Source organism: Python bivittatus, unplaced genomic scaffold (assembly GCF_059951505.1).
Source record: "Python bivittatus isolate LINGU-HERP-01145 unplaced genomic scaffold, Pbiv_v1 ctg000970_np1212, whole genome shotgun sequence".
NCBI classification, from domain to species: domain Eukaryota; kingdom Metazoa; phylum Chordata; class Lepidosauria; order Squamata; family Pythonidae; genus Python; species Python bivittatus.
In genome coordinates, this window is record NW_028277121.1 from 2,852,455 (window position 1) to 2,868,897 (window position 16,443).

At 38.4% G+C, this 16,443-nt stretch overlaps 1 protein-coding gene across 1 annotated transcript in view; it reads right to left on the minus strand.

Moving 5' to 3' along the window:
• Positions 1–2,727: 2,727 nt before the first annotated feature.
• GABRA2 (gamma-aminobutyric acid type A receptor subunit alpha2) overlaps positions 2,728–16,443 on the minus strand; it is an 87,937-nt gene continuing 74,221 nt past the window's right edge. The window contains exons 6-9 of the mRNA XM_007423344.3: positions 14,456–14,599; positions 13,460–13,612; positions 5,374–5,576; positions 2,728–3,039 (exon numbers count right to left, since the gene is read on the minus strand). Coding sequence (XP_007423406.3) covers positions 2,728–3,039; positions 5,374–5,576; positions 13,460–13,612; positions 14,456–14,599 — 812 coding nt within the window. The remainder of the gene's footprint in view (positions 3,040–5,373; positions 5,577–13,459; positions 13,613–14,455; positions 14,600–16,443) is intronic.

Here is a 16,443-nt window from a genome sequence, read left to right on the forward strand (position 1 = left end):
CTTTTGAAAGTTATAAAAATGTAAATTCACAAGGCAGAATTTATACGGAAAATTGTCTTGTGACGGTCTAGTATGTGCAGTTGGCTTCTAGATAAACTCATAAACCTGTATTTAAAAATCTAGAAGGTTGCTTCTCGTGGCGTTATGACAAGCAAATTGCCCATGAGATTATGACCTATTCACAGAGCAAGTTTCCTTCTCTGTCTAGTTTCTGGAGCTTCTTACAGGAATCTAAAATCAAGTGTCAGAAGCTTTTTCATTACTGGAGAGACGAATGGGTTAATGTTACAGCTGCAACACCATGGCTACAAAACATTGCCTTGAACATAAAGACAGACTGCAAGTGTACCGAAAGGAAACGATCGTTTATGCTGATCTGCAAACTGCTTGTTCAAGCACTTGCACGGTGCTAAACTAACGTGATGGTAGCTTTTATGCTTCCACTTGAGCGGGATTTTGCCCAAGAAGATTGCACAAATGGAAGAACATCTTTGGATTTAGTTGCACCTTTCTCATGCAATACTCTAGAGATTTAGAATAGCCTTTCCAAGAGTGAAAGATACCTTCAACATATGGAAGGGAACTGTTGTAACCCACCTTTGGATCCAGTTTTATGCTTATTAGTGAAGTCAGTTTGTACAATTAGTGGCAAATCGTTGTGCACACAGCAATCAACGCAAACTATTCCTAAGGCTGCTCACTTGTAAAATTCGGAAGTATAATAATTGAAAACAAATACTCTCCTAGGTTATATCAAATCATAAAATATAAACTGGCCCTATCTTACTGCTACTACTGTACCCTTAATCCTGAATGGCTTATTTGAAGGATCATATTTACCCAAAAGGAAGACAAACCTGAATTTAAGAGGACCCTCCTCCAAAGGTAGGGTAGGTAGAAAAATATATTATAGACGCACAAAAAATCCAGTTTCTCTTCTTTGTGTACGTGTATCTTCCTCCCTCCCTCTCTCTGTCAGAAACCAACTGCCCCCCCGCAAAAAAGGGCACATACAGGTCAAATTAAAAAAAAAAAACTGAATTAATCCCTACTGATTAAAACCAATTGCCCGTAAAATAAAATACCAAATTTATTTATATGAACCCCCATCTGCATATATCAACCATTCTCAAACATAAACCTTTCTTATATAGAGAAATATGCAAGTACCAGACACACACACAGACACACACATGCAAAGACCCATCTGCATATTCCTCTCTCTCCTTCTGGAAGCAATCAAGAAGAGGGAAAAGGGATAGATGTGTAATGAAGGGAAGGGAAGGGAAGGGAAGGGAAGGACACTGGATGGAAGGGAGGGGAGAGAAAAAGTAATTCTGCAGGAAAGGAAAGGAAGAGAGAGAAGTTCTGTCTGGGTGTTAAATGGTTAAATTTAACCATTTAATGGTTAAATTAAATTTAACCACTTAACCAGGCAAGCAAGCTGTTCCAAGCAAAGGCAAATCTTCATGTCCATGTTCAAAAACATCCCTGCATTTCAGCAGCGATGTCTGAAGCCATCTGCATCTACCGCTGTTCTATTTTCAACAGCCTTTTCTATCTCTAGTAGCAAATGTATCCTTCCGGGAAGAAACTGGTCTTCTCGTTGGGTAAATCTGGTAAATTCCACCCTGTTTAAGCCTCTGCAGGCTTAAAACCTAGGCTTCCAACTGTGACGATTCTGCCCCATTTGGCATAGAAATATCTCTTGCCCATAATAAACTACACATTTCAGGACCAAGACTGCCACAAAATGGGGTTCACGTGAAGCAATCTACAAAAACATTTACAGAGACCTAAAAAAAAGAATACATGGAGGTTGTTTTATTAATCCATATTGCTTCTCTTTGAACTTCTGTGCAATGTTGCCTATCTGAGCTTTTAAATGATGATTCAGAAAAGGTCACTTGATCCAGAACACACGGGGGACAGAAGAGGGAAAACAATTAAAACAGAAGACTGAATTAATATAACTAACCAGGAATCAACAATACACATTTAGTGGTTTAGTTTTGTTGTCTCACAGCTGTTTGCTCTGCATGCTGTCAACATCTTCTGCAATGGGGAACGGATTCAATGATTTCCTTGAATTGTTGAAGGAACCTCCAAGCTCAACCCTTTCGTTGATCAACGGACCACCACAGGATAAGCCAATAATCAGCAACTTCAAAGTTTGCTTAAAATAAACTATTATCCCTGCCATTCCGATGCTTTTATGCATAACTTGCATTCTTAACGACTGCTAACAAGAGAGTACTTAGGCTCACCACACATCTATAATATTTACATGGGCACTGATACTGTAAGAAATTATTAAGATTACTCTTTTTAAAAAAATCCTTCTCTTTTTAAATGATAGCTTCTTTGCATTAAAGTAGAATCAGTTGTCTTATAGAAAAATATCTTAAACTTTAAATTAAAAAAATAGCGTTACTAAATAGTTATGTAGGACCATATATGGTTTGTATGGATATAATTCAGCATAGTCAAATCCAAATTTAGGAGAACTCACGTAGATAGGAGAGCAGAATATATTTGCCATGTGGGCCATCTGCTTACAGATCCCATGGCTAAACTCTGTGCACCTCCTTTGGAGATAAACAAACATGACACCTATATACATCCTGTACATGTTAGTTCACTGATTAGCAGTTATTAGTCGTACTGTACATAGGAAAACAACTCGATCGTAATGATGTTACGTACCCTCAGCATAAAGTTAAGGTTTTAGTGTGATGGAGCAAACCCGTGCAAGACAGGTTCCCTGTTTAGATAGGTGGCCCAGTACACCAAGTTGAACGTGCCGAATAGAACCGGAAAGACTATTCTGGACATTCTGTCAATTTTGCTAACGCTGTTGAAGGTTTTCTTGGCTTCTTGTGGCTTGGCTTCCGGCTTGGCTTTGTGCGGCTCTGTCGTGGCGGTGGCGCTCTTGGAGATGGTTGGGAGAACTGAGTCCTTGGTGATATTTGGTCCATAATTGGCAACCGCCACTGCGTAGGCATTGTTTTTCTTAATGACAGACGCCTTTTCTTTTTTCTGTTAAAAGATAATATATGATTAAGTATCTTATAACTGCTCGAACAATAGACACGTTACTATCTACTTGCTTCAATTCACAGTAATTGTGCCTCAGATTAACCTCACTGACTACGATGCTGCATTGCAGAAAGCTTCTCGGACTTTGGGCTAAGACCAAGGATAGCCCGTGTGTGAATCGACCATGGTAGTATGATTCGACTTCTTCGCTGTGACGGAGCGATGCTGCATTCATGCTGTTGACGAAAGCTGGAAGCTTCTGTAGATGCCTGTGCTTTGATGTGAACCAGCTCTTAGCCAACTGGGCAGAGTATTTTTATTTATTATTTTGTAAAACAAATTATTCTGCAGTATCTAGAGATGGAGAAAGTATCATGGACTTTTGTTCATTCATTCTGCATAGATGTATTATTAGTTGCCAAACTTCAACAAAAGGGGGAGGTTAGAAGATTTGTAATGCCTACTGTAGTCAATGTAACTTGCAGCTTCAGTGATAAGAAATGTACATTCTTCTTATACTGTATTCTTCAATATAAGGATAATACAATACGGAAGTAGCTGGAGTTGCTTTTTCAACTTCCCAGCTCTAGAATTTCCTGATAGTCTCCCAGATACTAACTAGGTCTGGCCCTGCTTGTTTTCCAGAGTCAGCTAAGGTCCTGAAGAGGAATGGCAGAATAAATGCCATCTGTGCTTGCTGCTTGTTATTTTCCCTTGTCACCAGCCCCCATGGTCACTGCAAATGGCTGCATCAGAAAGTCCTCATCCTTGCTTTTTCCTACTCATATCCTTCCCTGGAACCTCTTCTCCCGGAATAACAGCATTTTGGTTCATACCCAAAACCAAACAGGCCTTTTTCACTCTATTTTCAAACTAAAACATCAAAAACGTGTTTTGGGTTCAGATGGATCAATAGAACTGGTTCAATAGAACCAGCTGTTCTGTTTTTTCCCAATTAAAAAACTCTCCTTGATAAATAAAAAGGAATAATAATAATAATAATAATAATAATAATAATAATAATATTATTATTATTGCTGTTGTGCCTTTTTAGGGATTGCGTTTGTATATCTTAAACACAGAATTCCTTTACTGAGATCAAACATCTCTGAAAAAGGAACCCATTTTTTAAAATAAAACTATTGCTTTATTCAAATGAGAATCTGATTAATATTAATACAATTATATAAAAAGATTATATAAATCTATGACAGCTCTTCATTTATCATGCTTATTTTCCTTTCTTTTGCCCTGAAAGATTTAGAGAGCATGTAGCAAATGAGTTTTATAGACTGCTGTTAAGAGCTATGTCTGACCTTCTACATTTGTAATTGCTGGCACAGGAGAGGTGTTGCCCAGGTGAACTGAGGTATGCCCGTAAGCACTTGCATTACCACATTATGGACCTGCTGCATTTTCTTAGTGATCTTCAAGAGCAGCCCATATAGAGTGCTTTGCAACAGTCCAGTTGAGTGAGTGACTGTGTCTAGGGCCTCTTGATCCAGGAAAGGGTACAACTGCTGCAGAAGATGGACCTGTGCAAAGGTCCTCCTGGCCACAGCTGCCTCCTTCTCTTTAAGCAACAGCTATAAATCCAGGAGGATCACCAAATTACTTGCCACTTCCATCTGAGGAAGCTCAACTCTGTCAACAATGAAAGTCTGAAGGTCCTCAGATACGGATGACTCATGAATCCATAGCACTCAGTCTGGCTAGGTTGAACCTGAGTATGTTTCTCCCCATCCAGATCCTTAGAGGCTCCATATGCCAAAACAGGACTCTTAATCAACTAGGGACTGAGATATACAAGTGGGAATCATCTGCATATTGATGATACCTGACTCTTTATATTAGAGTAAAATTATTTATTTTCAACCATTTATCTAAAAACTTTTGTTTCCAAAGCCACGGTACAGGTTAAATATGCAACCGAAATAATACTGCATAAAATTCTTTTAGGGAAGTATCTTTCGTTCCAGTAATTTTCATATAAATAATTGTTGAAGATAATGAAACGTTGTTGAAGGTTTGGGGAGAAATTAAACAAGCATAAATGGGCTATGGTTTAATTTATGGACAGCCTTGGGATAATATTTGTTTCTTCAGGATGAAACAGGTAGAGAAAGGTTCCATATGAGCTGTTTAATTTCTGCTGAAATGCAGACCCAAACTCTCTACTTCTCTTCCTAATCACTCTTGCTTTAATGTACCCTGTCTTCATATTGGTTTAAGGCTTTAATTATTTTTCAGTAATGGAAAACCATCAACACAGATGCTGCTAAATTGATTTCTTCCAAATTGGAAGGAACTTTAAACATGTTTTTGAGCACTCACCTTATCATTGACTACGCTTTTTCCGTCCCACGCCCATCCTCTTTTTGTGAAGTAATTTACAGTGGCAAATTCTATCAAGGCAGAGAATACGAACGCGTAGCAAACCGCAATAAACCAGTCCATGGCGGTGGCATAAGCCACTTTGGGCAGGGAGTTACGAGCACTGATGCTCAGCGTCGTCATTGTGAGCACTGTGGTCACTCCTGTGGGGGAGAAAAAGAAGCAGGCAAAGGAAGAACCTGGTCAAGGCGATGTGAAAGGCATGTGAGAGTACAGCACTGGAGCTAAAGGCAACAGAGGGACATGACGGAGACAAAGGGATGCAGGAATCGCAAATAAGGTGTTGAGTAACAACTACACAGTTACACAACATTTTTGTTTATTATTTTAGAGGTATCTGGACCCAAAAAGTCAAGATGGCGGCTGCAACCGTGCAGTCAGAGCCTCACCTCTTTTTATGGGCATTGCGACACGGATTAAAAGAGGGTGACCTTCAATCACGCGGTTGCCATCTAGACATTTTTACCTCCCCCAGCAGACGCACTTGATGTATTTATTAGGGCTTTCACTATTACATACATTTTCTCTAAGAGTTAGACTCTTCCGTTACTAATGTTATAGCCAGAACTGACTGAGGCGTGAGAAATCCAAGACTTTTGCATGGTGTAAACGGTATAACCTATGAAACAATCATTTGCGTCGCTCTCTGGAAGGTAACGTGTGAATTCCACTTTTAACCTGAAATCATGTTTTTGCTGAGATACGGCTGATAGGTTTCTGCTTGATATGTACAAAAGGAGCTGTGAAATTTAAAAAAAAAGTAGTTAATCTTACTTTTTTTTTTAAGTTTAAGAGGATGGTCTTATGAGAAGCCCATCATCTATATCTGATATTATTTAAATTATTGTTTGTTTATACCCTTTTGAGGTCTACAAATGTACCAAAACAGGATGGTATGCTAATGACACAGCGCAGCCTTAATATGGAAGAAGAACCACATGGCTGGAATCCGAAGATACTTTCTGGACATCCCACTGAAGTTTAAAACCTAGCTGAATGACCTGTGAATTATTGATTTTTTCCCCCCAGTTCTACGTTAACTTTTAAATGTCATATCTTTGCAAACTGCAACCTTGGAGAGAAAAATCAGCAGGGCTTGTTTAAGAAATCTGGAGGCTAATGCAACATGAGGTTTAGAAGATCCCCCTAACATATATTCGGCTCTAGATTAAAATTGCAGATCGATTCTCGCAAAATGAGATGAAAGAAGAGGAGCAGGAGGAAGGATCAATGTGCCTTAAAGGACGCAGGATCATTGACAATTGTTGGAATTAGTCAACAAATCTACCGATTTTTATTTCAGTTTTTGTAATGAATCGTTTTTTTCTTCATCTATGAATGGTTTTTCAGACACATTTTCTAAACTATTTTCTAATTTGCATATAGACAGTACTAGTTTTAATTCATGGGTGTGTTTTAGACACAATTTCTAAGTTAAAATTTCTATTCTTATTTCTACTTCCCATTGCCAATTCAACCACACTGATTATTTAAGAGTCAAATTTGATGTAAGAGCAGCTGACTTTGGACTTTTACTATTCAGGAGAAACAGGGAAGAAGGGCCTGGGGGTGAGAAAAGCTGAGTTCTTCCCACACCTGAAGAAATAAATCACATTATGGCTTAATACAATGGCCTGAATAACCCAACATGCTAAGACAACAATTGAGTTCCCATAACCTTTTGAACAATAAACTACACAACGCTATTTTAGCTTCCCCCTCATGGCACCGTGATTAGGACGCTGGGCTTAGTACTGGGCAGATGCAAGCCCACCGCCAATCATAACATCTCCCTAGGTGACTTCGGGCAATTTCAGTGCAACCTGCTTTACAAGGTTGTTGCTAAGTGAAAAATAAGAGGAGAGAATGCTCTGTGCTCCACACTGAGCTCTTAGAAGACGGATGAGATATAAATCTAGCAAATACATAAAGGGGAAACATATCTGGTTTTTCTACCACCACCTCTTCTCCCCTCCCTTAGATTCCCATGAACTCCACGACTAATGAAATAAGCATCTAAAATCTTCCTCCCCAAGATAAGGGGAGCCAGCGGATTAAGTGACAGGCCTTTCCATGGTAGCCCCCCACAGATATTCATGTGGCCCCTCTATTCCTAACATTCCATAAGCAACTAAATTTGGTATTCCTTCAATAAGACTTCAGCCCTACTCTAGACTAAGGACACCTTCATTAGATATTTTTTTTACTGTATGTTGCTTTGATGCTACAACTTTTGTTTTCACGTCATGGGCTCTTTGGGATTGGGTCAGGTTGCAAATATTGTTAAATAAATGCACAAGATGGACATTTTAGGAAAACATGCTTACATCTCTTGCTTTAAATTTATAATGCCTATATGTTTACTTGAGGGATGATTAGGATTTTTTAAAAAATCCTTTCACTGTGATCTAATTTAGCCATAAAATGAACATTATCAGGTAAATTTATGGAAAGGGTTGAGAAATTAAGCAAGTAAGTTTCTTGATGTAAGGAACTGTCAGCCCTCCCAGGTAAACCAGGCAGGAAACACAACTAAATGAGCTAATTCTACATTATTGTAGGGCTACTGTGAGAGGAAAAATGCGAGTAGCCTAAAACTTATTTTGATATAGATATATGTTGCTTAATCACATTTAATAATAAAAGCAAGGGCTAGCTTGGAGATGACCTGTGGGGCACTGACAGGAAATAATACTTGCAAAACCAGAGCAAACTGTTAAATAAGCAGACTTGTTGATGGGAACAGAGGTGACAGGGACAAAGGGAACAGGAAACTGTGGTGAAATTAGCTCTGGGAACGTTATGACAATCCTAAGAGTCATGATTGTGGTTTGCGGTTTTAAAGGATAAAAAGGATTGCAAGTTGGGGGTCTGCACCCACACGGGTCAGGCTGTCCCAGTGACGGCCTGCTCCTGTCGGTCCGCATTGCAATGTGTATCTAAGTAAGTACCTTGTATGTTATTGATTGCATTTTACTTTCTTGCTGAACTAACTTTCAATAAAGCTCTTAGAAGAACTTGGAACTTTGAGGTGACTTGTTTTATGGTGTGTCTGTCTCCCGTGCTTAATGAGGTTTTTTTCCCTGACACTACATTAACAGAATCTTGCAAGTCTGAAAGCACAAATCTCCCACCCTCCCTATTTACCGCCTGAGTAGTTACGGTGGGTCCTTTCTAAGTTTCTTTTTCTGGCCACTACTCTGTTGTGGACTCCTTCCTCTTTTATCTGATCGTTCCCTAGGCGGGATCAGAGTCTCTTCCAAATAACAGTGCATCAGTATTTAATTTTATTAAATATTGGTTTAATGTTGGGTTTTGTTTTGGTTTATAGTTTCTTTTTATAGAAACGGTATTTGCACTATGCTAATTTAGAATGCGAACCTTCTACGTTATCTGTTCTTCCTCAGGATTGAACATTACCCAAAGACAATTTGCTTGTTGTCTGATCTGTCTTTTTTTCCCCCTACTTTATTGTATTTGAATCACAAAATTACAATGATCTGCCTTTGTTTAAAAAATTAGGAAAGGCCAAGGAAGCAAATGTAATTATACAAAGCAATGACAATAAAAACTGTAGAACTGACATATCTTTAGAAAAAAGGTACCAAAATATGGACAGATAAAAGATAAATCTGAAATATTATAAGCCTATTATATTCTAATACATCATTAGAAGCTTACAGGTTACCTGATTTTCATCTTTGTGCTACTTATTTCTTACATTCTTTGAAAATAAATAATAATAAAAAATTGGGGAAAAAGAAAAAAGTTAGATCTACTACAAATGACTTGCATTGTGCTGAATGTTTAACATTTAGGTAATATTGTGGTATATATCTCTGTATCTTCATTCAGTTTAGGAAATTAACATTTTCTTGACAACTCCCAATTTCAAAAAAGTAAATATCCTTTTCTTGTTGGTAAAACACTGGGAAATTGTGACTGCGAGGTAGACCAGACAGGAAACACTGCCAGATGAGATAATTCTACTTTATGTAAGGTTTCATTAACAGACTCTTGCAAGTCTGAAAGTCCATTTCTCCCCCCACCCCTTTACAGCCCAAGAAACTGGGGGGGGGGGGAGTCCCTTCTGAGCCACTTGCCTCACCCACATTCCTGCTGGGGGCTCAGCTGCCTTTTATCTGACCATTCCCTTGGCTACATCTCTTCTCCCTGTCTCCCAAGGTCATTCCCACATACCATTATAGAACTTCTGATCTTTTTTAGGTACAGTTGTTGTTATCAGATCAGTATGACTCAATCTCCTTGAATGTAGCCAAATTTCATTATACTACTTGTAAAATCAGTTAGGCTCTGATTGTCCATTGATGAACCCATCACCAATTGCAATATTTTTATCAAGTTCTGTTCTTATTTCATTTTTAATTATCATTGTGCTTCTATCTGTAACTCTGGACTGTGACTGTAATTAAAAAAAAAACTTCTTGTTGTTGCATTTAACAGGTTTCCTAACTGTCCAACCTAGCATAATTTCTGATTACTGGGTGTGGTTGAGTATTAAAAAGAGAAATATTTGGTATCTATTCCTAATTTTTTAGAGAAAGCACCTTGCCAAATATAAGTCTAAATGTATTCATCTTTAGACTTAAATTCCCCTACTTCCAGGGAAAGCACTTTTTAAATTCAGATCTGATTTTGAAGCGCTGTTTGTAACATGCCATGGTTAAAGGGGATAATAAGCCTGCTCTTAAAAAAAAAAATAAACCAGAAAAATGCATTAATTGTGCATTAGTTATTAGATCCCTCAAACTGCTATATGCACGAACAACTTAAGTGTGCCTATCAATATAAATGAACATTTTACTTGCAATTTTTGTGTTTCCCTGCTTCCTCCACGCATTCTAATTCATGCATCATAGATCTGAAGAACATATTCTACGCTCACCTGCTTAGCAAACACTGACAAAATTTGCACTAACAGGCAAAATCTATCTTCAGTTCCTGATGAAACAGGTTGTAATATGAACCTGCAACAACACCAGGACTGGCCTCCGAAGTCTAGAATGGCTCCTGGTTAGATTTTTTTGTTCAGGTAGAGAGTTTGATTCTAGACTGCTTTTGCAAACATTTTGAAGCCAATATATGTAGCATGTCTGCATTTGCGTGTGTGTGTGGATGCACGTGCACCTTCGAGTCAGTTTTGGATTCCTGGGGACTGCCTGGACAAGTGGTTTGCCCTTGCCTGCTGCCTAGGGCTGAGAGGGACTGATTGGCCCACGGTCACCCATCTGGCTTTGTGCCTCAGGCAGGACTAGAACTCAGGGTCTCCCAATTTCTAGCCTGGTGCCCTAACCGCTGCACCAAACTGGCTCCAGTGTCTGCATTTACAAGCTTGAAAAAAGGCTGCCATTTAACTGGTTGTTCATTATTTATTTACATGGTTGGGAATGCACGAATAATACATATACTTTAATTTTGGGGGGGGAAAAAATCATATAATTGCGTCCCAGCTCTCTCCTAGTCCCTGAAGGCATAATCAACTGCTTTTCACATGCATCTTCTGTGAACAACATATTCCAGCTTTATCCAATTAGCCGGACTGTAACTTTCTATGCAAAGTAATCTGAAGCAAGGAAAGACAACAAACCATTCGGTTATAATTCACCACGGATGCCTTAGGTCAACCATATTAAACAGATGTCATAAATGAAAACCACTGAAGAATTTGATTATTAAACAGCCTCATTATGCCAAGTCCTTAAGCGTATCTTACTGTTTAAAAGTACATTATGCGTGGAGAATGGAACAGGGAGAAGAAAAAGGAACAGAACTCTGATTTTTTTTTTTTTTTAAAAAACCACTATTGTCTTGGTTTTAAAATAGACACCCTCTTCCCTTTAAATCTAACCAAGATATGTTCTGATACAAAATGCAAGCTTCCTTCTGCATATAATACCGAAGAGAAATAAGACGTTTCTACGAAGAAGCACAAAATGTCAGCATTCCCATTTGCCTCTTGCTCTCTTTGGCACCTACAGTGCTCGGATCGATCTCTGACTCAAGAATTCTTGAAGAGAAGAGATCAGGCAGTCCAAAATTTCTTATAGGAACTTAACACACCTTTATGTTAGAGAAGATATAACACCATTAAAGACCCCGTTAGAATTTAGGTTCCAGAAGAGATGTGGCTGAGAACAGACTACACCTCACATGAGAAGCCGGTCAATGCATCTGCCACTGGTTTAATAAATGTGGCTGAGGGTCTCTGGAATCCCACTCTCCCCTTAGGTGACATAATCTACAGGTGACTGGAATTCCACCAGGAGCTGAGAAAAGCCAGCTGATTCGCTTTACTGGAGCTTTGACGTGGCTCTTCCAGAAGATCGTAAGATACTGTAGGCACCGATAGGGCTCACCACAACGCCCAAGCTATTGCTCTGTGCTTCTGATAAGCCCTGGCCATTTACTGCGACATTCCTAACACTCTACAGGGCTTTGTCAAACCTATCTTGCCTTTGGTTATTTCCAAGCTGGGCAAGGAGTCTACTAGAAGTTCTACTATAGATCTATTTCCTTGATAAATGTGGATGCTCAGATTTTAACATCTGCTTTACTCTGCAGATTACAGTGCACTCATCTCAGGCTGGTTTTATACACCGCTGTCATATTTCTGACAATGCCAGGTTTTTAACTCGATGTTCTTACTTCAACTCAAAATGGACAGGATCTAACAGCTATATCTTCTCTTAACAGTTAAGAAAGCCTTTGGTATATTCTCTTGATGGTTTTTGGAGCAGTTTTTCATTTATTTGGGGTTTTGGCAAAGTTTTATGTTTTGGATTGATATTAAAGTAAATTATGTTTTACTCAGTTCCTAAATCATGGGTAATTACTGATGGCGTGTCTTCTCCTTGGTTAATTTTACACCAAGGTGCACATTAAGGATGCCCTGTTTCCCCTTCTGTTTAAAATCTGGTTTTGAATTCCTTGCTAGTATTATTAGAAATTCCGAAAAGGTTAGAATGCCAATGGAATACAGTGGGGGGCCAGAGTATAAAATGTTATTGTATATTGATGGTTGTTTAAGAACAGAATAAAAATAAAATACATACTCTTATTTCTTTAATACATGGGTGTGGGATCCTGTCTGGTTATTCTATAAACTGGAATAAATCAGACATGATGCCACTTGGTTACAGAAAGAAGCATTACAATTTTCTTCTGTTTGATGTACAGCCTAAAAGAGGAAGAAATGTGAGATTTCTCACCTTTGCTTCAGTATATGAAAGGAGCAGAAATCCTCAGCCTAAGTCACAAATTAACGACCTGCCCCACAAACCCTGCTTTAGCAATACCAGTAAACAAAGGGATTCTTTATAACCTTACCACTCTGGGACTGGGTTCCCATTCTGTCAACCTTCCTTTTCCCTTCCTCCAAGTTTGAACCATAACTCAGAAGAACGGTTTTAAATCCAGACTACATTCAGTATGAGAAGATATTGAGAGTGGGTTAAAGTTCCTCTTGGCAAAGGAGCAGTCTTGTTTAGGATATAGGATGCTCCATGCATAACTGATCCAAATGCTAAAGAGAGCTGGTCGCAAAGACTCTTAACTTTGGGACCAGCGGCTTCTGCAGGGAGGTCAACATCTCCAGGATGGGAGGTGGGACATTGCAGCCCAAGCCCTGTCACTTTTCTACATCAGTTAACACATCCACACCAAAGGGAGAGGGCTTTGATCTCAATGCCGTCCCCACCACCTTGCAGATCTTGTGCCCTCCCGCAACCCATGCTTATGACTTTTATAATATACATCTTCCTTCCATCTCAGCAAAATAATTGGATTTAAATATGATCTTTTTCACATCTTAATTCTCTTTCCAACTTCCTGGAAAATTGTAGAACAGAGTATACCTAAAGCAGCATTAGAGAGAAATGGATACATTCATGACTTTCGATCATACACAAAAGATTATTGAAAGAAAACCATGGAAAACCCCTTAATTGAGATCATACATCCTTCGGTGCTAGTGCACGAAATGTATAAGTTACTACTGACTACATACCAAAAACGGTCCTTGCAGGAACAGATTCTCTGTTCAACCAGAATGACACCTGAGACAAAATGACTGTCATGATGCAGGGAAGATAGGTCTGAATCACAAAATAACCAATTTTCCTCTTCAGATGAAAATGAGCTGTCATCACTGTGTATTCACCTGGGGGGGGGGAAATCAGAACACATTAATAACAATAGAATAATTACACATTCTTCCACAGATAAATCACTTTGAAAAAAAATGTGTTTAACGGAACCAGGCAAATATATCTTAGATGTTACCATCTTTCTAGAACAAAAAATTAAAGATCAAAAAGATTTTATTGGAGCAATAGATACAAATTATACAGTAGATACAAATGATTTGGAAGCTCTTGACCGTGGTTTGCCACGCAGCATGTGAGAGAAGGGAAGGAGAAAAAGAAGGGCGATGCACAGTCTTTTGCTCTTAAATTTTCTTGACACCATAAGTAGTACACAAGCAGTTCAAAAATCAATTTCAACCACCTGACATAAATTTAGACTCTTCACGGGGTGAAATTCTTCCAAATCCATTATTGTATTGTCATAACATGACACAGTTTCTCCTGAGCCCTCTTCTCTATAGTCCATGAGGGCAGGAACAAAGCCAAAGGAAGCAGGTTCAGGATGGACTTCAGAACAAACTTCCTGGCTGTACAAACTGTCAGCCAGCGGAAGAGGTTACCAGGCGGCATGACAAGTTCTCCTTTGCTAGATGTCCACAAGCAGAAGCTTGCTGTCTCCAAAGATACTCCTTGCATTCTGCACATGAGAAAGGCCGCTAAGGTCTCTTCCAATATTATAATTATGTAGTTCTACATTCTAAGTTAAACTGGCAGGGCGACAGGGCTTTGCACACTTCTGAGGAAAAAGGCAGAAAGAAATAAGCCATATCTTGGCTGTTAATACAAAGAAGCACAAGTATCGAAGCAGATTCTTAATCAACAAACAACGTGCAATATTTCTTCTTCATCTTACTAACCTGTACTGGATTTAGCAGTTTCCTGTCCAATTGTTTGGCCTAAGAGATCATACTGGTTCAGCCTTGAACTATCTGAAGCTACTTCTACTGAATTTGATGCATTGAACGTCCACTTGTAGGTTACTTCTGCTGTGGTGTATGCATCTACAAGGGCAAAAAGAGGAAGAGTCATTCAGAAGTAGTTGAGATTATCAAATAATTTGTATCCGTATGAATTAAATATTTAAATCTCCAAATAGCGATAGGGACATTTAAGCAGAAAGTATTTCCCAATGTAAACAGACATGCAAACTGAAAACCAATTCTTTCCAGACCCAAAATTAATGTGTTTCACCTCCTGGATGCCTGCTAAAGTCACTTTAATTTCCTTCTCCTGATGACACTTTTCTATTTTCCGAGCCTGTCCACTGATTTCTTCTCTTCTCTTTTGAAAATACTGTTAACCTGTTCTGTTTCGTCTCCGAAATTTTATAAAACCATTTAAACTAGAAGTCAGGTTTCTGCCATACTAAATATAATCAGTATTTATTTTATTTATTTATTTATTTATTTTATTTATTTATTTATATATTTCAAATTTGTCACAAGACTCATCAGAGCTATTAATATAAAAATGCACATGGTTTATTATCTTAGCTGAATGCTTTAAATCCACAGGGAGGAAAAAATGATTCCATGCTGGCATAGATAAAGCGATAGCAAGATTATAGTTATGCAACGTACTTGATGTATTTATTTAATCTCATGCCCATTCAGATATCAGTACATAGCTAATAATTATTTCGTATTAATCCATTTATAGCTTTGTACCACTAAAAGAATGTAGTTCTTTTCAACAGAAGAAAAATACCAAAATTACACATTAAAGGAGTCTGTTGTTCTTTCTATAACATACATGCTTTTTCTAGCAGAAATTGGGACAAGATGACTCTGTTTCAGCTTCAGTTTGTAATTTTTCAAGGAGACCTATGGAAAAACATTACTGTCCAAAATGTGTATGGATTTTTGGATTCATTTTCATGCAATAGGTACCTTTTTCACACACACGGCAGATTCCTTAATATTTATTAATTTATTAATATTAATAATAGGCGTTGGGTCAGGAAACTGTCACAAAATGTATGGAAGACTCAGCTCTAGGCAAACCGATGCACTCCAATTTGTGGATTTAAAATGCAAACGGTGATCCCCTGTCCCTACTATAAATATATGAATAATAAATCCAGGTGTGTCTTCACACGTACAGGGCAAGATCTTACATTCACAACAGTCATTATTTACATTCCACTTTCACGCGAGATGCAGCCTCAGTCAGTTTGTGTGTAGTTTTATCCTATGAAACTAACTTATTTTACCAATTGTATTAAAACACAGTCAGGCCACTGAAAAATGAGTCATAATTATGCACATATTCTGCATGGGCTGCAACCACCCAAGGAAAGAGAGAGCGGGAGCTTAAAATCTTAAGACAATTACAACTATAACCTGACTTTATTGTAGCAACCCAGAGAAAGCCACAGGGGTAGACATTCTAATTAAGCTGCATTTGTTCTGCACCAGATGTCCTGGTTACATATTCATTTCTGGGCTCAGTATAAAGCTAATAGCATTTTGACCTTAGGCTCCTAAGGCCAACTTATCTGCATAGCTGGCTGGACCCATATACACCACTTGGGCTTGGAGATGGTTTTAAAGATCCTGCTTTCTGGCCTACTGTTAAGTAACACTAGGTTACTTCAGAAGAGAGCTTTTTCAACAAAAGGTTCTTCTTGCTGCCCCTTGGAGAATGGAACGTCACCCTCACCCACAGACGTATACACCCAAAACAACGAAATAAGAACGCTAATTTACAATATTGAAAGAATTATGATTGAAAGAGAAGCTTGTGTGTATAATCATTCTGTTTCTTGTTATACTGAAGGTCAGCATGTATCAAAAATTCCTCAATACATAGAAATGGCGGCTAAGTCCTTATTTAGCAACTATTT